The 22,418-nt window shown below is 37.6% G+C and overlaps 1 protein-coding gene across 1 annotated transcript in view; it reads left to right on the top strand.

Moving 5' to 3' along the window:
• Positions 1-22,418, top strand: part of LOC149297769 (neuronal acetylcholine receptor subunit alpha-7-like) — an 89,301-nt gene that overhangs the window by 4,835 nt on the left and 62,048 nt on the right. Inside the window, exon 2 of the mRNA XM_089488263.1 lies at positions 1,861-2,003. Within this exon, the coding sequence (XP_089344389.1) occupies positions 1,986-2,003 (18 nt within the window). The 5' untranslated portion in view covers positions 1,861-1,985. The remainder of the gene's footprint in view (positions 1-1,860; positions 2,004-22,418) is intronic.

Below are 22,418 nucleotides of genomic sequence, written 5' to 3'. Positions count from 1 at the left end.
GGTAGGACAAGATCCAATTCAGTGACAAACACAAGCTCATGTTAACAAGGAAATTAAGTAATTATGACTTAGGGAATAATTTCAGTTTGTAAGTTTCACCCAATCAGGCTTGAACACTGGTCATTGTTTATTTCTTAGGCCACGTTACCTTAACTGCACTAATTCAAGTTTTGGTGCATACCAGAAATGAGGCGATGTACACAACTGTGGTCACCATCTATTGTGTTGTAATTTTTCAGTAAGTAGAATAAAGAAGTAGTAAATGAATAGACATTTAAGAAACATTATCTGTGGATAATTAGCATGTTTTGTGAGTATTCCAAACCATATCATTGTTTAGTCCTACTACAGAAGCAAAGCAGAATGGAAAAAAAGCTGGCGTGCCAAGGATAGGAAATCCGTGAACTTCAGCTCATAGCAAATGAAGTTGCAGAAGACAAATTTTATTACAAGCTCTTAGAAGCTGCATTTGATGATGTTGTAGATCTGCCAGCCTGCATGTGTGTCATTACCATTAATTGGGGTAGCTACATGTCTTGGAATGTTTGGGGTAATTCTATAACCTATCAATTAGCCAGTGTTCTGGAAGACAGGCTAGACAATAATTAAAAAAACCCATCATTATTTTGTTTCTCCTTTTCTTCAACTATCCTTTTGTTAAATTGTAACATTTTGCTCGTACTGGGAATATTCTTAGTTGTTTTTAATCCAATATAAATACTAAATATTTTTTGGCAATATAGTTTTAAAATGCTAAATATTTATTTATTGTTGGGATTTAATTTAAAAAACAAAGTAGTGTGTGTGTGTGTTGCTGCTGATGCCACTGCAGGAATTCTTACTTGTGATACACTACCAGATAAATTATTCATGATTTCATTAAACTACTCATTCACAACCACTGGGATACTGAAAGAGTTAAATAAATCACCCTTTTACAATCTGAAAGCATGGAATGCTGGTGAACACATCTGTAATATGCATTTGCAATCAATACAATGGTTAAAAAAAAATCCAAGCAGTGAAACTGAAATATAAAGCAGTAGAGCATCTCTTCTCCCTCCTCCTAATCGAAGGTGTCGTTTTTGGAATGGTATAAAATGCAAAGCTGGGGTGAGAGAGTGGATCACAAGTCAGCTTCGTGTGTTGAGGATCCGGATGGAGCCATTACCCAGCTGCTGCTGCTGCCAGGACTGAGCACATCAGCTCATGTCTATCTCTCTCTCTGCAACAAGGACTGATAACTAACCATCATCATGGAGCTTCTGGGATATCCCCATTAAAACAGAGGCCACCCCAGCGCTATTATTAACCTGGGTGATCACAGGTTACAAGCTCTGGATTTGTGATCTCCAGCACTTTAAAAGCTAGCTGCCTCTGGACTCACCATACCCCAGCCTGCCTGGCTCTGTACACAGCTGGGAAGCTGCACTGATTTTACAGAATCTTGCTCATATTGTATTATTATTATTATTTGTTGTGATCGGATCATAAACTTTTTTAACCCTCGCTGGGAATTTGAAGATAGGTTGTGTTGAGATCTCCTACGATGGGAGCTGGGGAGTTCAATGTTTGGATGATTATAACAGCCTGCTTCATAAACGGTAAATTGATCATCTCATCACCCTCCTTTCTACCCTAATTAATCAATTTAGGATTTCATAACAACTACCCCATCCAACTCCATAATTTGATATATTTGACACAAGGACATGATATCAGAATGTAGCATGCAATGAGCATCCTGTGATTTATCTCATATAACTTATTTAACGTTGCTTATAATGTAAATTTGTTATTGCAGCATTAAATAATGCTTGTGATTAAATGACCTCATTAACACACTTTTCTGTTGATTTTAAGTGTCCCTGCAGGGAGAATACCAAAGAAGGCTATACAAGGAATTACTAAAGAATTATAATCCCTTGGAGAGACCAGTGGCCAATGATTCCCTTCCTCTCACTGTCTATTTTGGATTAAGTCTCATGCAGATCTTGAATGTGGTAAATAAACATTTTATATTTATATATTATGAGATCTTTGCCTGTTCCAGTGGGGGTAAAACATATACCAAAGGGATGAGGTGTCTCTTTTATGATTACTACAATGCTGTTAAATGTATAATGTTCTGAATGTAGAAGAAGTCCTAATGATGACCCTCTGGTCCAGAAAAAGAGAGAACAAGATGCTGTCATGCCTAACAAGTAAATAAGTAATGAATGAAAATTATCTGTGACAGTGTGTCTCTTATACAGAATGTTGTAAACTAACAGGGTAAACCCATTTTTTGTTGCATGGCAACTTGGCAAGTCCTTCTACTAGCCAATTTATCACCATATAGTGGCATATAATCTATGGAAACACTTTGTATTATTATCTGTTGATAGGAGCTGAAGTTCTAAATAGGCTATGGGTATTTTTATTTTGGTGCTAATATTTATGGATTTGGACAAGAATATAAAGTGGACTATGTTTTCCCCTTTATACTTGATAGCCCCTTAACAACAAATGCTGACTTTGCTATAATGACTTCCTGTCACTACAATATTGATCATATAGTATAGACCATTATTGATATCTTCCCTGATCACTTGTGTTACTATTGAAGAACTTGTGTATAGATAGCTGAGCGGTGACCATGGTACCTGGTCTGTAGGATGCAAAATATTGCTTGTGGTGCTGATCCTGTGCATTATTTATTTATGTTTATGTTATTTTATCTCACAAAGCCAGGTTTTCTGGCATGCCTTGTTAATCCACAAATTATATTTTTTATGTATTATCATTTTATAACGCAAGTACAAAGAATAAAAATTCTGAATTGCAATAAAATACAAAGTGGTTCTTACAACTATATGGAGGGTGTGCTTCCAAAGGCAGGCAATGAGGCAAAACTTCAATAAAACTGTATCTACTGTTACAACTGATGGTTTAAGGATTTTGTTTACTTGACATATGAATATTCAAATCCAACAAAACATGTAACTTTTACATTTACCAGTATTTAGTAGCTCTTAAAACTCTGGATTCCTCAACGTATTCGACTGTCAGATCTATGTAAAAATATGGCAATAAGAACCTAATAAAGATCCACTACTGAATTGAGTAACAAAGTCTACATGTTTGTGGAAGAAATAATGTATTTTCTGTTTATCATTAATCTCTACAGTCATTAAGTGAAATAAATTGAAGTGGAGGATCAACATTTGTGTATATTTCATAATAAAATGTATACAATAAAATCAAGGCTAATTTATACTTTTTCACAATTAGAAACTGAAAGATTGGGTTCTATAATTAGAATTTAAATATGAGATGACCCCCAAAAAGATGAATTACTTGAATCTAATAAAAAAAACCCCCACATTTGGTCTGTGGTGGCTTTAAGTATATGTTTAAGGGCATAGCCTATCAATTTTTACTAGTGTAAGATGTAAAAAGATTTCAAAAATATTATTTTTGAAAACAGTCCCAGTTTTTGCATGATATAATGCTTTCAGGCAGCTGAATCATACCGCCTATAGTAAATGTTAGAATCACTCAGCTGCATATTCTGCCTAATGAAAGTCTATGGAAGAATGGATTTTATTAGGATCGCCATAAAGAATTAGCTCAGTGTGCTGTTTGAGTGGCGAAAGTCATTTAAAATATGCCTGACAACACTGGCAGCCTCCAAGTCTACAGATAAAAAAAAAACTTTATTGGAAAAAAATAAGATAAAACCAAGTGTTTGTCTATATTAAATTACACTACAGTGTACAACACTCCATTCCCCTTAAAAAATAGAAGAATGTATGCTAACCTGCAGAGTGAAGTTAGGAAATTGTGGACTCGCTCAATTCTTCTCTTAAGGCATGCTTTCTTACTAGTATTAAAAAAATGTCTAAAAAATATAATAGATACCAATTCAAGAAATAATTATAAAGTGGAAGCCGGGTATATGTTTGATAAATATTGTCGAGTTATGTTCCGCAAATTTAATGTAATGAAAGTACACATTACTTATGTATTTCTTAGAGAACAAAGTAAAAATGTTAACACTGCATATGGACATTTTAGTGCCATGATTTCAACAAATAAGGGATCCAAATTATTGTGTTGGATGTCTTATGAGCTATAATGAAAACCATCAAGGTGTGCTAATTCCAAGAAATAAAATAAACAATCTCAACTCAAGATGCTGGATCTGCCACTTTCCTAATCCTACATTTTATCCATTAAAAAAGCTGCACATTACAGTTCTCTAAAAATGTACAATATATGTCCATTGAAAAGCCACTTTATTTATGGGGCAAGGTATCTTAGCATTTCTTCTCGGGCTATGCATGATTATTCCTCCCCCATTGATTTATGTCCATCATTGCTGTTGATGCCCTTTGTAAGGTGGATGAGAAAATGGGAGGTCATTTTGGACAGGGAATAGAATTGACATGCTGATTCAGACAGATCCCAGCAGAAGTTGTAGAGGTTAATACAGTAAGGGAATTTAAACAAGTATGGAATTGGCATAACGCTATCCTGAATCTACAGCAAGATGAAGGACTGATTAAGGTCTGAGACTCATATCAGGAAATACAGGCAAAGTAGATGAGCCGATACCTCTTCTCAGATTCGGTTCCTATTTCAGTTTTTTATACCACATATTCTAAGAATAATTACACCGACTGATAAACCAAGGACACAAACTATAGGTTGTGTTGGTAAATGCATTTATTAATGCTAAATGTTGTCGTCTTGACATTATCTGTGTTTGAAATTAATGTGTTAACAGGCTGCTAACTTTTTTTTTTAAAACCAAAAGTATAGTTGTATGCCTGACACATTTGAGACAAAGTAAGTCTTCTAGACATCAAGATTTAATGAATTAGCAGAGCATTTGAAGTCTGTAGTAAAAAACAGTTATTGAGTTCCCACTGTACTTATAAAGTGTATTTAAAAGCCGTGACATGGCTTTATATTTGATTGCAAGGTCTTACACCATCAAATTACAATCACAGGTATGTCTTTTATGTCACTACAAAGCGAGTCCTCTGTATATTAATTTAGAAAAACCAATCTTTGCATAACGGTATCTTATCTGATCCCATTTAGTATATGATATGCAGATATACTCCTTTGGTCCATTTTTCACAGTTTGGGAATCTGGGCATTTAGAGCTTATACCAGATATTTCTATTTTATCAAACATATTACAATCATGGTGTGAGAAGACTCATGAATTTGGTGTGGATATATAAAAATATTTTGCTCTTTACTGTTTGTAGCAGGAGTTGACTAAGCATTGAAATAGGCTGGTGGACTTTTACCTTTTACACACAGAGACTTGATCAGAAAAACCCCAGAGTTACACAAATGTAAGAACATCACTTTGAATCAAATGGTATCCATGTGTATTTACCGCAATAAAACCTGAAAGTATAGCCATGAAGATGCTACACCTCTTTTAAAGAGTATGTAATCAATCTACGTCTTTTTTAAACCCGGGGGAGCCCATGCTATATGCATCTGAGGATTCCAGATGTTCCGGCCCTATTTGTGTGAACCCTGAAGAACCCTTTTTAAGTGCATACTAAAATTTTAAATTTATAAACAAGCAGTGGCTCTGAGCACAGAATTCTGTATTCACCACTAGAGAAGGCAGAAAAACCCTGTTCTCATGTTATTGATCATGTAAAATACACAGGTTTTGCAGTTTTTGGTGCCTGTTCTTATTTTCTAAAGTGCTCCTGTAAAAGAAAAAAACAACTTTTGGGCTTCAATACCATGTTTCACTATAACCTAGCCTACTTTCTATTAAATCCTTTTTATGAACTGGTGTATTGGCATCATATTATATATATAATAAAATATGTGTACTAACATATTTTGTCAACACATTTTAACGTAATTTACAAAATGTAACATTTATTTAAATACATGGCATATTGTTAAGTAGCACAAAGGTAATTTAAAGTGATCCTCTCTTAAAGTCAAGAGATGAAATATTTAAGACAGAAATGTAGGACTTTCAAAATTCCCATTGCCACAAAGGTTGGGGATATTATCATTAAACCATGAGATTGTTAGACAGCTGTGGCATTAAGAGGGGCCACAACTTTTTTAACAGCACTTGAAAAAAATCTTGAAAGGTAGCATTTTAATGATTTTAAGGCAATGATTTTAAACCGTAGCTTAAGCAAAGGCCAATATTTTCCCTAAGCTTTGTCACGAACACCATTATGGACACTTTGTTTGTCCTCAAAATCTTGAAAACTACTTTTATGTATAATAACCAGCCTTTTTATTTTATATGGTCATCATTTTTATTTATTATATATATTATTATATACATTTTAAGCTACTCCAAAAATCAGTATGTTTTCTTGTCTGTCATATGCTAGTGTCCCAAGTGTGAAGCCACTTTGCCCCTCATGCACATACATACCATAGATGTCTTGGAGATATTCATCGCAAATTGTGGTGGATTCTGTTACATCTCTCAAGTACCAGACCAGCTTCTACAAATTGGGGCATTTTTTGTGGTGAAGGTCAGCGCCCTTCTGATCCAGGCACCCTGGGCAGCTGCCTGACTCACTTTGCACAAAGACAAGCCCTGGTAGTGAATCATTGTCACATGCATTGTTTTTTAAGGTAATGTTTTAAGGTTTGCTGTAACACTTATTTGATCTAGAAAAAAGCAATTTCAAACACCTATGTAATAGTACATCTTACATTGGAAAATGTTTAAAGGCTTACAGGTAGTTGTCTACGTACAACAACAACTCAAAGATAATCTGTGAGCTAATATTTTAAGGAAATAATGGAATGGCTGTGTGACCCTTATTATAATCAAAAGCATAACATTTCGAACAATACTGCAAAGTAGCAAAATTGTGTTTTTTAAGATCCAGGTATTGTGCAATGGTGCCACACAGGACATTTTAAAAACGACAGTAAGATAAATGTGTTTTTTTTTTTTAAGATCCAGGTATTGGTGCCACATGGGATATTTTATAAACTACAGTAAGATAATTCTTGTAATAACTTACAAAATATAACCCCTGTAGACCTTTTAATCATTGTAATTACAGGGTTATGTCCCACTGCATCAAGTTCTAGTTTTATTATTCTGATTATTGAACTGTTTCCATTAGCTCCTACAAATTTCTGTCCTCAGCAAGGCAAAATTTATTTAATATGATTGGGCTCTGATTATTGATTATTGTATTTACTAGTGTTATAATATATAAAATCCTGTAGTATTTCAATAAGGGTTAAATTCCTACCTACTTTATCTTAAAAAAAGGTATATACATTTTTGTGTTTAAAAGATCATTAGTGATTTGTGCAGAGACACAGGCACTGCGGTATTTTTATTTAAAGGATATTTACAATGTGAATACCAGATAGGCAATTTATGTACAACAAGGGTATATAAGTAAGGACCTGATTTTCTTTGACTGTTCCTTTGTGCTAATTTTAATATGCTAATGAAAAAAATAATACGTTATAGCTCTGTGCAAGATGGAAAAGGGTTATAAATTAAGATAATGTTCACTTCCAGAAAACAGTGTGTAAAACCAATATTAAGCAGTTTCCCTTACAGACCATTGGATTAAAATAATTTCTACCTGCTGAATATCAGCATGGAGAATATTAAATTAACATTCCCTGGTGTCGGGAAAAAGGTTCACTAATTCCGATCTCTTCACCCAGCCAGGGGCTATGTATTTCTGTGGGATCGTTTTCCAAAACTGTTGCTGTATGATGGGTGCTGTTTTTATATAATATATTCTCTAATATATCATTTATATAAATAATGTTCTATATATTATGAAAAATCTGTGTATATTTAGATTTAAGAACCATTTGACCCATTTAGCCTGCCTAGTTTCTCCTGCTGTAAAAACCTCAAACTGTATTTGGTCTCCAGTCTTGGTTTAAATTCAGGATAATCTTATGTATAGTACACGCATGTTTACATTTCATCACTGCATTAACTTCTACTACAACTGTTAGAAGGCCCATGTGCACCCCATTCACACCTGGATTTTCTCTTCTAGTCATCTTTTTGGTGGCAGAAATGGCACAGCCAGAATGTTTTAGGGCAAAGATGGTGCAGACAGGCTGTTTGGGGGCACTGACCAGCTGTTTGGGGACAAAGATGACACAGACAAGCTGCAAGCTGTTTGGGGCAGCAAGTAATGATTAAACAACTGTGGGCACATATAGCACTGGCAAGTTGATGGGCACAGACAAGCTGTTTGCAGACAAAGATGGCACCAACAAGCTGAGGGCAAAGACAAGCTGTTCAGGGAAAAAGATGGCACATGCAAGCTGTTTGGGGCAACAAATAATGATTAAAGAATACAAGCTATTTTGAAAGAGTTAAACTTTCCATTGTTTTGTAATAAGTAATGTTTGGGGCCACAAAAGGTACAGACAAAGGTACAGACAATCTGTTTGGAGGCAATGATAAGCTGTTTGAGGTCAAAGATGGCACATGCAAGCTGTTTGGGGCAACAAATAACGATTGAAGAACTGTAAAGAATACAGACTCTTGAAAGAGTTAAACTTTCCATTGTTTTGTAATGTTTGGGGCCAGAAAAGGTACAGACAGGCTGTTTGGCACAAAGATGGCACAAACAGTATGTTTGGGGGCACTGACAAGCCGTTTGATGCAAAGATGGCACAGACAAGCTGGTTGGGGCAAAGATGGCACTGGAAAGCTGGAAAGCCTCAGGAGTGGCTACTGAGCTCTTAGCAAATTAGAAGAGGCTTCTGAACTCTCAGCCAAGCAGGAGAATTGAGAAGCCCTGCTTGGAGGAGACCTCTCTTACTCAGAGCTCTTCTCTTACCCAAGGAGGCACCCCAGGAGAGCCAGGCTTGTTAAAACTGTAATGGTTGTACCATTGATGACGGCCCTGATTAAGGGTTTTTATTTAAGATGATATAGACTTCTAGCAAAAGGTATTCGTGCATTCTCAAAATGTCCATGGACATTCAAGTTATTTTACAGGAACAGGTTCATTTTCGAATGGCTACAATGTCCCAATACATTAAAGGGATGTTATAATAGTTTTTAAAATAACATAAAAAAACACCCCAGAGTCACTTGCCTCTATTCTTGTGGGCTGAGGGTATGTTAGCCTTCCTAGTTGGTTAAAGTGCCATTGTGCTAAGCAGGCTACGTTAGGTACATGTATGTAGGTACATTAGTAAACCCTGTTGCTAAGGGAGAAAGTACAGCGATGCAAGTGCTTACACAGGTATGCTTGTTCAGCTTACGTGGTGGTGCTATCTGCCAGATGGTGGGAAACAGTTAGTTTTAGCACAGTTTAAGAGTGTGTTAAAAACCGCCTAGCCCTAAAAATTTTATTTTTCATGGATTCCAATGAATTCTACTGTGTATAAAGTGATGTGTGCATTCTATAGTAAATTAAATTAAAAATGTAGAATGTAGATTTAGTAAATTTAGAAAATCATACTTATGGCCCACAAAGTGTAAACAGGAAGCATTCAATAGACTACAATATGTAGTTAACATAAATATAGGGCTGGGGTGCACCTTTAATACTTCTTTAAAAGAAAATGTTTTTTTGAAAGGTGAAAATTAAATTTTTGTTTGGCGATATCACGTCACCTGAAACTGTCAAAATTAAATGTCACATGGCCTTGCAAATAACTTTTAATTAATATTTGAGTTGTTTCGTGAGTGTTAGCAACCACAATCAAATCTGGTTATTGGGATACATTTTCACTAGATTTGTGAATTTCACATGAGGACATCATTATTATTATTATTATTATTATCTTTTAGTTATTAAGATCCAGCAAATTAGGCAGTGCTGTACAATTTGAAAGGGGCAGTTTACACATACATAACAATATATACATTAATACATACAGGAGATTAGAACCCTGTCCATGAGCTTGCCATCTAGCCTTATGGTACTTTTATACAAAGTTCATGGCAGGAATGGTGCGTTGAGGTCCATTCTCAAGAGCTTATAATATAAAGGAATGCAAATTTTCATTGAAATTGCATTCACTTGCCTGAAAACTGTCAAAATGTAAAGTTGCACGCACTTAAAATAACATTCATTTTCGTAAATATGGAGCCTGGGTTGGGTTAAGTCAGTCAAGTTAACGTAAACTGACACTTGACATCTTAGGGAATAGAGCCAAAAGTCACAGTAGAATTCTCCATGGCAGTTCTACCTGGCTCTACAGGCTCTGCCATAACCTGGTTAAGAAACTTTAAAGCTTTAGGTGCTCCATTCCAGTAACCATCTGAAAGTGATCAACAGACATTCCTTACACATCTAAATCTTGGTAAGTCCATCATAGACCGTGGTGCTAAAATTGCCTTGCCCTGCAAGAAAAAGGGCTCTTCTACATATATCCACATGGTAGCATTGCAAAGCAGTTAGCAGTAGCTCTTTAGAAAGAATGTGTTTAATGTGTTTCCCCATATTGTAAAAAGATCCTGAGCTCCTCTGTTGTTCTATACATAATAAATAATGTCTCTCACTTTACAGCTTAGAATTCATGAGATAAAATAGTAGTGGAACATCTCCTTTTAGAATAAAGCATTACAATACATAGACATAGTCATCACATTTACTCCAAAATTAGATGGCCGCAGTAACTGTTCTGTACTTAGTTACTTATAATTAAATGGTCAAATAAGAGTTGCAGTCAAAACAATGCAGTCTAATAAGTACAAAGAGAAAAGTGTGTACAATAAAGACAACATTATGTGAAGACCCTTTGGGCGTGTATATTGTAAGTAGAACAAATTAATACACAGAGCATAATTTGTTGATTAGCTGGGCTTGAGCAACATGACAACATATAATCTGAATAGACTACAATAGTAAATAAGAGAATAGTAATCAAACACCACTGCTATGGCACAGATAGTAGGATATTTTATTATATACATGCATGTTTTTACTGACAAACATTTTCTAAATTGAAAGTGTTATTCTGTTCAGTGTCATGCTTTCATTGTTCATGGCACACATGCAATTAATAAATGATTCAGTGGTAGCAGCATATCAAAAAACAATTAGCAATCAGGGTTTGTGAAGAGTAGAAATGTACTGTGTCACATGTGTGTCACCTCTCCATAGCCTACAAGCTCACATAACCATCAATTCATTAGCATTTATTTCACATAACATTTTAGATTGCTTCAACTTATTTGAAACTCATTCTTATTCACAGCACTGGCATTTTAGCATTAATGATAAAAAAATATATAGATTTTTTCAAAGTACTATGTTCCTTTAAACAATAAACTGTTGTGTGTGTATAGGGATAGGCATAAAATATGGAAGACAAAGACATACACTAGACCTTTAGTTGTTGCTTTACCATTTTTATAATTTCTGGCCGAAAGTCACAAGTGTATACAATCAGCACACATATTATTATTTATTGTTTTATATAGCGCCATCAAATTCCGTTGGGCTGTACAATGAATGGACAAGACATAACAAGTATGTAACATAACAATTTGAATTACAGAGACAACAGGTGAGGAGGGCCCTGCTCAGAGGAGTTTACAATTTAGAGGGATTTAGGGTGTATTACACAATAGGTAAAAGTGCCGTTGTTGGGGATGGACCAGCCACACTAGTGAAAGTATAGCAGATAATGCTAGAAATTAAAAGAGAGGATAGAAGGAGACCATTGGATGAACAGAGAGACCAGTTAGAAGTGTATTTAGAGATGAGTGAGGAGATGTAGGGAGGGGAACCGCTGTGAAGGGCTTTGAAAGTAAGAGTAAGGATTTTGAAATGAATCCTAAAGCGCACAAGCAGCCAGTGAAGAGACTGACAAAGGGGAGAGGTGTTAGTGAAGCGATGGAAGAGGAAGATGAGTCTGGCAGCAGCATTCGTGGTGGACTGTAGAGTGGTGAGACGGTTAAGAGGGAGACCAGCTAAGACAAAGTTACAATAATTAAGGCGGGAGATAATCAGGGCATGGACAAGAGCCTTAGTGGCATACTGTGTTAGGAAGGGACGGATGCGGGCAATGTTTTTAAGATGGAGACGGCAGTTATTAGAGACAGACTGACTGTGGAGGTGAACGAAAGTTCGGAGTCAAGGGTGACACCAAGACAGCAGGCATGAGGAGACGGGGATAAGATAGCACCATTAACATTGAGGGAAACTGATGGGGGAATCTTAGAGTTGGAGGGAAGATGAGAAGTTCGGGAAAGATTGAGTTTTAGGAAACGTGCAGACATCCAGGTAGAGACAGAGACGAGACAGTTAGTTACAGAAGGAGAGAGATCAAGAGAGGACAGATAGATCTGGGTGTCATCAGCATACAGGTGGTATTGAAAGCCAAGGGATGCAATTAGTTTGCCAAGTGAGGAGGTGTAAAGAGAGAACAGAAGGGGTCCTAGAACTGAGCCTTGGCGTACCCCAACTGAGAGGGGGAGGGGAGGGGAAGGGTTATTGGAGACAGAGACGCTGAAGGTACGATCAGAGAGGTAGGAAGTGAACCAGGAGAGAGCAGTGTCAAGGAGGCCAAGAGGATGAAGAGTTTTAAGGAGAAGAGGGTGGTTCACAGTGTCAAAAGCAGCAGAAAGGTCCAGTAGGATTTGGATGGAGTAGTGGCCCTTGGATTTAGCAGTTAGTAGGTCAATTGTAACGTTAGATATATATTGTTCATAGTTTTTTAGAACAGAAGCATGTAAAATGATGCCTTGCAGTTAAATATAAATGTTAACAATATTGCACATAACAGTGTATTTGGAGCTAAGCAAACAAAGCTTTTAATTCAGAAAAAGGAAATGTCAGGACACCTCACCAGCCACTTGCCATTCCAAGAAAACCATAGCAGTCACCACATACGCAACAAATTCTTGGTCTCTAGTTAAAAGTAAACACACAATGATAAATTATAAAACTAGTTTAATTTATAAATTTAAAATGATTAACATTCAATTGTTAATGTGTTTTGTGATCATGGACACATTAAAATCCCATGTGCCCCTACCCACAGAGACTATTGCTGCCTTAAACTCTTGTAAGAAAAAACATGGGTCAGAAATCCTCTAGAATTAGCACAGTCAAAATGGGAGGCACATAGGAAATAACTGAATTACCATAAAACCTCTCTGCTTTTGCTTAAAAAAATGATGAGGCTTACATGACTAATGTGCCTTATTATATATAAATCAATAATTATTAGTAATAGTAATAATTTGGAGTATGGGCTGGAATAGCTGGAAAAGTTGAACCTCCAATAGGACCGATATGCAGTTGTCAGAAGACAATATCTACCTAACTCAGCCCTACTAAGGCTGTAGTTATTTATTGTGAATATGCTTTTCATACTGTACAGCTGGTCCTTGTGAGTTACTATGGATACAAACATACTGTATATGACTAATTTTATTCCTGAAAATTCAAGTTGCACACTACAAAAGGCAGGTGGCAGAAGAGACCACCCTTTATAAAAAAAATAAAAATAAAAAATAAAGATGTTTATGAGGTGGAGGGATTTATTGCTATCCCAAACTGTCAAAACCCAACAGAACTGAAGTATAAATACTTAGAAAATAATTAACTGTACTAATGTACTTACTTCATATTGACTTCTAATAATGATGATAATATTAATTAGAGTATAACATGTTAATTCATTTGCATCACTCATATTTATAAGATCGAATAAGCAAGATTAATGGTTTGTCTGTGTACCACATTCACCTATGGAATAATATGCCCAGGCAGCAGATCTGATGAGAAATTTGATGAACTGATTTGTAGGTCATTGATTAAAAATGCATTTTTTTTTTGCAAAATTTAAATTGACAATACTAGTAAAAATGAAACGTATGTTTTTTTTTACGATTTAAGATGTGTTGAATGGTGTGTGGTTTTATTCACAATTTGTACTTTATCTGTTCATCTGTTTATTCATGATGGGGCAAGGGAAGCAGATGCCACCTTATGCTTTATAAACAAGATTATCTTGTTACATTAGTGTGCGATGTCACATTAATATATTGCAAAGTATCCCTTATGATACATTTAACTAGGGCACTTCCTGTCTGTAACTTGCCCCAGGGTTGAATTAATTCTAAACATGGCTCTGAGTGTTTGGTCATTAAACTAATTGTATTATTTTAGAACTGTCTTAAGTGGATTTCCTGCTGGCTTTAGTTTTTTAAGTCTCACCTAGGAGGGCTTTAATGAACAACCAAGACAACTTGTTGGATAGCGGTATAAAGGCATTTCATGACGCCTCATTGAACGGTGATAAACCTAGGTTTTATTGGCAAATTAACCACCTTTTCCAACTCTTTATTTTCACTTCTAGGTTTGCAGAGTGTCAGCGTATATGTGTGTTTGATCAAACAGACAATGGTTCTAGTTTAAATTAGACTGATAATGGATGGAGGAAAGATCCATAGGGTCTGGGCAATCAAATATGTAATATGACAAGAAGTAATCAACTATGTAATACGGTAGCTTGTGGTATAGTGATGTGGAAAATTTGTTCCACTCAAATCAGGTGATTGCAGTTTATGCAGCATTACATGTTGAAAGTAATGTTAAAAGATCACTGGTGTTTGAATGCAGTAGTATGTGACATTTCTAGAAAAAGACAGTCCAGCAATTATGGTACATATTCCTGTTTTCTATATTGGTAAATTGAATGAAAATATATAAGTAATATCCTTCTTGATGTTTCACAAGAACAATGAAGAGGATGGATATTTGCACTGTTTCCGCCATGGCTAATGGATCAGATAGGAGCCTGGCTTCATGACCAGGATAGTACTAATTGCCTTTGCACAGGGCAACTATTCCCACTTCTGAAGAGCAGAGTTCCTGGCTTTGAGCCTCCATATGCAGGAGCATTAGCATTTGCTCCTTGAACTGTAGATAAGCAAGAAGGGTTAAGACAAGCAGTGTAAATTCATAATCTGGTGCAGGCAAAAGGGTTATGCCAGCCGCAAGTCAACAGTGGTCATCGTTAGGTTGGTTATCAGTCAGGCAGACCAATTTTAGTCAAAAAACAGATAGAGTTTAAAAACCCAGGATACGGAAATTGGGGAAACATCAGTACAGAAACAGCACATAAATGTAGTCTGCAGGTGGGATCAAGACAATGTGGGTAGGCTGTAGATATGAGTATGAGTATAGCCTTCCACCATAAAAGCCAATTAAGCACCTGCCTAAGAAAAACAGCTGGTAATGGACTTCCATGATGGCTACGTTAGCATGCAATTGTGTGGATGAAAGATCACTGGGATCACAGTCACTGGGATGCCCTTTATAAGGACATGAACATTAAAATCAGGATGGATGGAAATCAGAAGATTGCTGGTTTAAAAACCTCAGAAACCAACATCTCATAAATAGCTATATAATCATAGACATGCATATCATTACGTAAGCACAAATTTACATGCCCAGTGTGTGGCATTGTATAGCTTTTTTCCGGCCCAGATGTTTTACTCATGCATACTTTTTTAAGCAATGAGATTTTGGCAGCCCTATTAATATGGGCAAACAAAAGGGTGAAGATAAACCAAGAACAAAAATGGTATAATGGAGGTTATTGTGATACCTTCCGTGTCCGCCGCGGTCCCTCGCCGGTCTGCCGCTGGTGGGTCGGCGCTTGCGCGCTCTCGTCCTCTCGGTGTGACGTGCCCGCGGCACGTACACTGAGAGGACGTGCCGCGGGCACGTCTTCTCGGTGTACTGTGCGCGCGGCACAGACGGAGGGGCGCGTCGATGTGGCGCGCCCACGATGGACGCATGATAACATGCGAGCCGCCGTGGCACGCCCACGACGCACCAGTAGTCATGAGCGAGCCGCCGCGACGAGTCGGCGGCACTCGCAGGGTTATGAGCGGGTTGCCGCGACTCGTTCGCGGGGCTCGACTTCGGCTGCATCTGCCGATGTGGCACACCCGCGGCGCTCGCGGGTGTAGCACACGTAGATGCCGGTTTGTTTATTGGTTTTTTTTCGCGCCGACGCCATTAGTGTGCGCCGGTCGCGATGACGATTTCCTATTTTGTTTCTTTTTGGTTGCTATGGTGTTTCCCGCCCTTCTTCCTATTTAAACCTCCTGTCCCATTAGTACATTGCCCGTTCAAAGAGTCACTGTTGTGTATCTCTGGGTTATCGTGAGTTATTCTGATTGATCTACGTGTTCCTGACCTTGGCTTTGTTTTCTGACTTCGATTCTGTGCTGCCTGCCCCGACTTTGGCTTGTATATTGACCTTGATCCTGTGCTGCCTGCCCCGACTTTGGCTTGTATATTGACCTTGCTCCGGTGCTGCCTGCCTTGACCGTGGAACTTCCAATACCCGTTGTGCTGTGCTACGCTACCGTCTCTGCATTGTGGGTGCATAATCCGTGTTGTCCTAGGTCCCGCTTAACAGTTATTAGAAATTTGCTTGAAAAGTCAAAATTTTTTCTTACCTGTTACAATAAATGTTGATGTTTGGCAATTGTCTTGAAAAACTTTTTATTTTTATTTTAAATCTTCTGTATATAACATCATAGAGGGGTCTCTCAGCAGGTCATGTTTGCCTTTGTTATGAGCCTTGGTTTATGATTTTCAAGGAAGGACCAAGCTTTCTTTTTTTTCAGATGCAATGTATATCAAAGGGACACACAAGACTTTGATATCAATATGTTAGATGTGCTTGATATCTTTCCATCCAGTTACTTTATTTTAGGGGTATATGCTTCATATATGGGAACAAGTTATAATGCAAGTGAGAAAATTGACAATTGTACATTGGAACGGTGACATAGAAGGTTGTCAGATATTTTATGATAGAAAACATGTATTCCATATATTCTGTACTTTACATGTAAAAATTAAATCAAATGATTTAAATGGTATTTAAAGATAATGCTATTTTCTGTTAAATGTTCTGTATTAAGCTTAATAAGGACATTTCTCAAAGAGGCACTTTAAATGTAGCATTCATTAAAACAAACCGACTAGGAAATGTCCAACAAATCTTTGGTTATTGTTATAAATGAACGTCTGATAGAATGGTTCATTTTTTTTATTGTAAGACAATGGAATGCTGCATTGTACAGAGATAACAGGGACCTTGATTCAAGTTAAAAAAACCCTGCCTTTTTGTGATAAATTAGTTTGATAACATAGGGTTACGTGTGCTTTTTCCTATTGATAAATTTGCCAAATGGCATTGCTGTCATCTTGATAAATCTCAAAGCATTCCATTAACTGGGGGAATATGATAAATTGAAGTGTAATCACACAGAAACATTTTACATACGTTTCTGGATAATATAAAACGGTACCCACTGTTAATACGGGGCCATGTTTACCAATGAGGCAAACGGAGCAGCTGCCCTGGGTGCAGGGTTACCTTAGGGGCCCACAGTAGCTGCAGCTTGGGCTCCATAAACAGCCACCATAGTCTGGTGGAAGTCTGTGCACCTATCTGCACAGACCTTTGCTAAGGCTTCCATCACGCCCTGTGCACGTCTTACTGTTTGAGTGGGACAAGGATATGAGATAATATCCATTGCCTAGCGGCAAGCAGCACAACCCAGCAGAAGGTTCACGTAGCAGGAAGCATCAGTGGAGAGGTGGGAGCTGCGTAGACCTTCACCGACATTTGGGCTGCGGAGCACCTGACTCCATAACGTCTAAGGATGGCCCTGCCAATCTAATCTATCTATCTTACTTGCACTGTTCAGTTTGTGCATTGAGAGTCATATCCTGGTGCTCCACTCTACAAGGAACCTATGTGCTTGGTGTGAGATTCTACATAGTCTAAGTAGGGTGGTTACAAGGGACACAAGCGGACTATGGCAGTGGTGCCATAGCGTGATCTGTCCTGGTAATGCAGAGCTGGGGCTGCGGATACCTAGGGCTGCCACCCAAGTTGTAGTTGTAGTTTATGCCCCTGTGTAATGCCCTGTGATTCTGTACATACTTAGATCACAATATCTATGATTAAATCCAGGGCATGAGCTCACACTATAAAAATAATTTAACATCCTTTGTATACGCTTTAAACATTCTATACATTTTGCATTTTTTGTCTCTAAACACTGAACTTTTTATAGTAGACTTGGGGCTTCAGACCCCATACCCTACCCTTAAAACTCATTACTTTATTTTTCTGACCCTTTATTGTTAGGTTTTTACATCTAGTGCAGCATCTTTCATGTAATCTGTTTACGTCCATGAACATGAACCCATTCACATTCTAAATATTTAGTACCCTGAGATCTTTCCACATTTTTGTATTTGCTAGACCTCAATTACGATTCGGTATGATAGCTTGAAACTTCAATAACACAGGAGTCAATTTAATTAAGCTACAAACGCTCTCCTTTTTAGCTAACTGAAAACAAACCTTGAATGTAATACAGTTATATCTGAGATATTATCACAAACATGATTATCAACTATGCATTATGTGTTCCAGGACCATTAAATAAAATTGAGCATCCCAGACTGTTTGTTCCAGCTTTCTTGGTTTTATCAATCAGCTCAATATTAAATATAGTAGTGACATGTCGTGATCTCATAATGGGCTGTGTTCAGCTCAGCAAGTTAATATTTACTCCCCTCTAATAGACTTTATCCGCAATCTAAACCTTTCCTTGTATTATTATTTTATGCATAAAGTCAGTGACATGTAAACCTATCATTAGCTTAATGTTTAAAGGAGTAAACAATCACGGAAATATAATAATCAGATAAAATACTAGTTATATAAAAATATACACTATAAAAAGCATTATTGTAATTACATTTATTTAAAAAACTACTGAGGAGTAAACAATCACGGAAATATAATAATCAGTTAAAATATTAGTTATATAAAAAATATACACATTAAAAAGTATTATTGCAATTACATTTATTTAAAAAACTACTGACTCATTGATGTAAAGTCACTAAACCTTGAGTTTCATGTAAAGATACTTGGTTGTCCAGTGGTTCTTGAATTGCCCTTGGGTAGTACCTAAATAGGAATGCCTGATTAAAATTATTATTGAATTATATTTATTATTATGGTTATTATATGTAGGCATTGCAAGGTGTGAATTATGTTATACAGATGTCACGTTTTCACCCTTCGCTGGCTGGACTTGTTCATTCTTTGTGTGGCTCATTCCCGTTTTCAACCACTAGTGGCCGCCCTTGCCACTCAGGACCACTCTGGCTGATTATCATGTCCAGGTGCACCTTGCTACCTAATTATCTCAGCCTTTATAAGCCTGCCCAGCCCTGCAGTCAGGGCCTTTGCATTGTAGTGTTATGACCGCTCTGCTTTGGCCTTGTACCTGAACCCTGCCTGTACCAGAGCTACCTGCCTGTACCTCAGCTACCTGCCTGTACCTGAGCTACCTGCCTGTACCTGCCGTCAGCCCTGCCAGTGGGCCTCCGTACCCGTCAGCCCTGCCAGTGGGCTTCCTGCCGCCAGCCCTGCCAGTGGGCCTCCATACCCGTCAACCCGGCCAGTGGGCTTCCTGCCATCAGCCCATCCAGTGGGCCTCCGTATCCGTCAGCCCTGCCAGTGGGCATCCTGCCTAGAGACTTTCTGCCTTTACTTGCTGGTCATATCACCTATATCAATACAGTACCTTTCCACGTATTCTGTTTGTACTGTGTTTTATTGCGCCTGTCCGTACCACCCCACTTACCGTCATGCACCGTGGGGTACAAACGGAACCCTTTGTATCCCCTGCTACTGGGCTCCTACCCGACCTGCTTACCTGGGTCGTGAGAACAGACCATGATGTATCTATGAACATAAAAATTTTTCTTCTACACTCTCAGTAGAATCTGTGAACATCTTGTTTGTAATAATGTGTGTCATGCAAATTTAAACATATAAACAAAGAATTTGACGGCAGATAAGAAACATTTAGCTCGTCATCATTTTTTTCCGTGATGAAAAGTTAATTTACTTATTTGCAAACCACAAAACCATGCTGAAATAATCAAAGTTTTAATGTATATTGTGCTCAGAGGCAAAATGCTAAATCAATGGACACATTTCTGAATATTGAAACTCTGACACGATAATAAATAAACTTGTAATTCACTTTTTATTGAATTCTATTAATTCTAGAGTTATGAGTTCAGAATAAAGATCTGTTTTGTACTTTTTTTTATTGTTTTAGTTGATAAATCTATAAAAAATGAAGGTAGGTTTGGTCGGTATTCATTTGAAACTTTTGGCACTTTCAGCTTTGTTCCAAATTGTAAATTCTTGTTCCAGAATGTATATGGAAGAAATATGCTATGGAGAAGGAATAATTTGCACTGTAAGGCATTACCTGCTTATATCGAATACACAGCTGTCATTCACCTTAATTAGTCTGGCATTTTCCTAAATCTGTTCCACTCCTAGATTGTCAGAAATTGTAAAATTGGCTGTGACCTTAAATCACTTAACAGCCCCATATTAATAATTCACAAGGTAGGATTTACGTAACACAATACAAATTAGTTATTTTCTTCACTAAAGGGTTAAGTACCAGCAAGTAAGATCCAATTATCAAAAAGATAAATGTATAAAAGGTTGCCAAAGTAGAATATGAAGTACATACTGCACCTCCCAACATTTCAAAAGGGCAAATACGAATACTTGTTATGGGGGTAGTGTTAGAGGCAGGTCCAGAGCAGGGCCGGCCTTAGGGGTGTGCGACCTGTGCGACCGCACAGGGCGCCATGGTTGCAGGGGCGCCTGACCGGGACTTAGATTAAAGCATCGGGTTTTTTTTTGTGTTTTTTTTTTAAACTTTATTTAACATCATTCATGTTAAATAAAGTTTAAAAAAAAAAAACGATGCTTAAATCTAAGTCCCGGTCAGGGGCGCCGAGCGGTTGCTCGTGAAGTTCTCGGCAACCGCTCGGCGCCCCTTACTCTCCGTGACTCCGTCGCTGTGCCGGCATCTCATGTTGAGCGCCGGACTATTCCGGCTCTCAACATGAAATGCCGGCACCGCGGCAGAGCGAGAAGACGGATGCCTCCCGCTCTCACCGCAGGACTCCGGCAACAAGGTAAGTGGGGGGGGGGTAGTTTGAGGGGCGGTAGTTTGAAGGGGCATGGGGGGGTAGTTTGAAGGGGCAGAGAGGGCGGGTAGTTTGAAGGGGTAGTGAGGGGGGGAGTCCAGAGGACAGGGATTTACTAAGACCTTATGAGCCTTTATGTCCTTTTTAAGAGAAAGACAGACATTTAGGATATTTCTGTATTTTATTTACACAATTTTAAAATATTGTTAGGTTATCAGCAGAAGAAGAGTGACACGAGGAGCAGTTTCCATTTTCCATGGACATCCTTGAAATGCAGTATATTAGACGTGCGCCCATGTCTTGGACTGATTATATGCCCATGTATGCCTTCCTCTGGTGATTCAGTACACCGCTGGGGCCATTTGGGGCTTAGTTAAAGTGTTAGATTTCAGGAGAGGTTACAAGTCCCAAAAGATCCAAGCATGCTTCTAAATTGCCAAGCGTAGGATAATAGTTGTACAGTTGTAGAGGTCAGGGCAGACGATAAACATAAAAAATTAACTAGCCCAATGACCAGGGTAACAGACTGCAGCTTTATTATATACATTTGTATTTTAATATCTTTTCTCCTGAAGAAGCGTTGAGATCGAGTTTGTGCTACATGGACATTCTTTACCCGTTGGACTTTTGTCCTTATATTGCGCTTTTGCATAACATTACCGTTATGCCAACTTATTTGTGAGTTGATCCGCTTTTTTCTTATTAAATATTCGTTTGACAATACTGCACCATTTGTGGCTTTCTAATTTGCATTGCAGACCGTATGAAGAAAAGCTTTTTTCTGATGAGCCTCTTTTTCAAGTTACCTTTGTGAGTGCAATATATTATTCACTACACAAAATTTTTTTAACTTATTACACTATTGTATTTATTTTTTCCACATGTTCATGCGCCCCTTCTGTCGATATAACAGGCAATACGCACAACGTCCAGAAGATCAAGCTGAGTCCAAACACAGAAATTGGGAAGGCATCGGGGATGTTAGGTAACAGCACAGGGGCTAGAATAACCAAGCACTCACTGAAGAGTTAGTCGGGGTGATATACGAAGTTTGACTGATATGCAGCTGAAAGCAAATTACTGTGCCAAAACTAGTCTCGCAAAGGTAAGTTTTTGGTGGAAGTTTCCCTTTTAGAAGGTCAAGAATATGATTTAAGTGTGTTTAACCTTCCCAACCAGGAAATTTCTAGTCGTTGCCACTCTCCCAGTTGGGTCTTCAAACTCTCTAATAAAGTCGTATAATTATAGGTTATTATGTCTTCTAAATTATTATAAATTTTAATACCTAAGTAATCAATAAATTCTCCTCTCTCTAGGAAGGAGAACTTATCCTTTAAAGTCAGTAATTTGGGGATATCCAAATTAAAAACA

This window comes from Sceloporus occidentalis, unplaced genomic scaffold, assembly GCF_023333645.1.
Source record: "Sceloporus occidentalis isolate IW3139 unplaced genomic scaffold, rSceOcc1.0.p SCAF_37, whole genome shotgun sequence".
Classification (NCBI taxonomy): domain Eukaryota; kingdom Metazoa; phylum Chordata; class Lepidosauria; order Squamata; family Phrynosomatidae; genus Sceloporus; species Sceloporus occidentalis.
The sequence above is the reverse complement of the archived record's forward strand: the minus strand, read 5'-3'. Positions and strand labels throughout refer to the sequence as shown.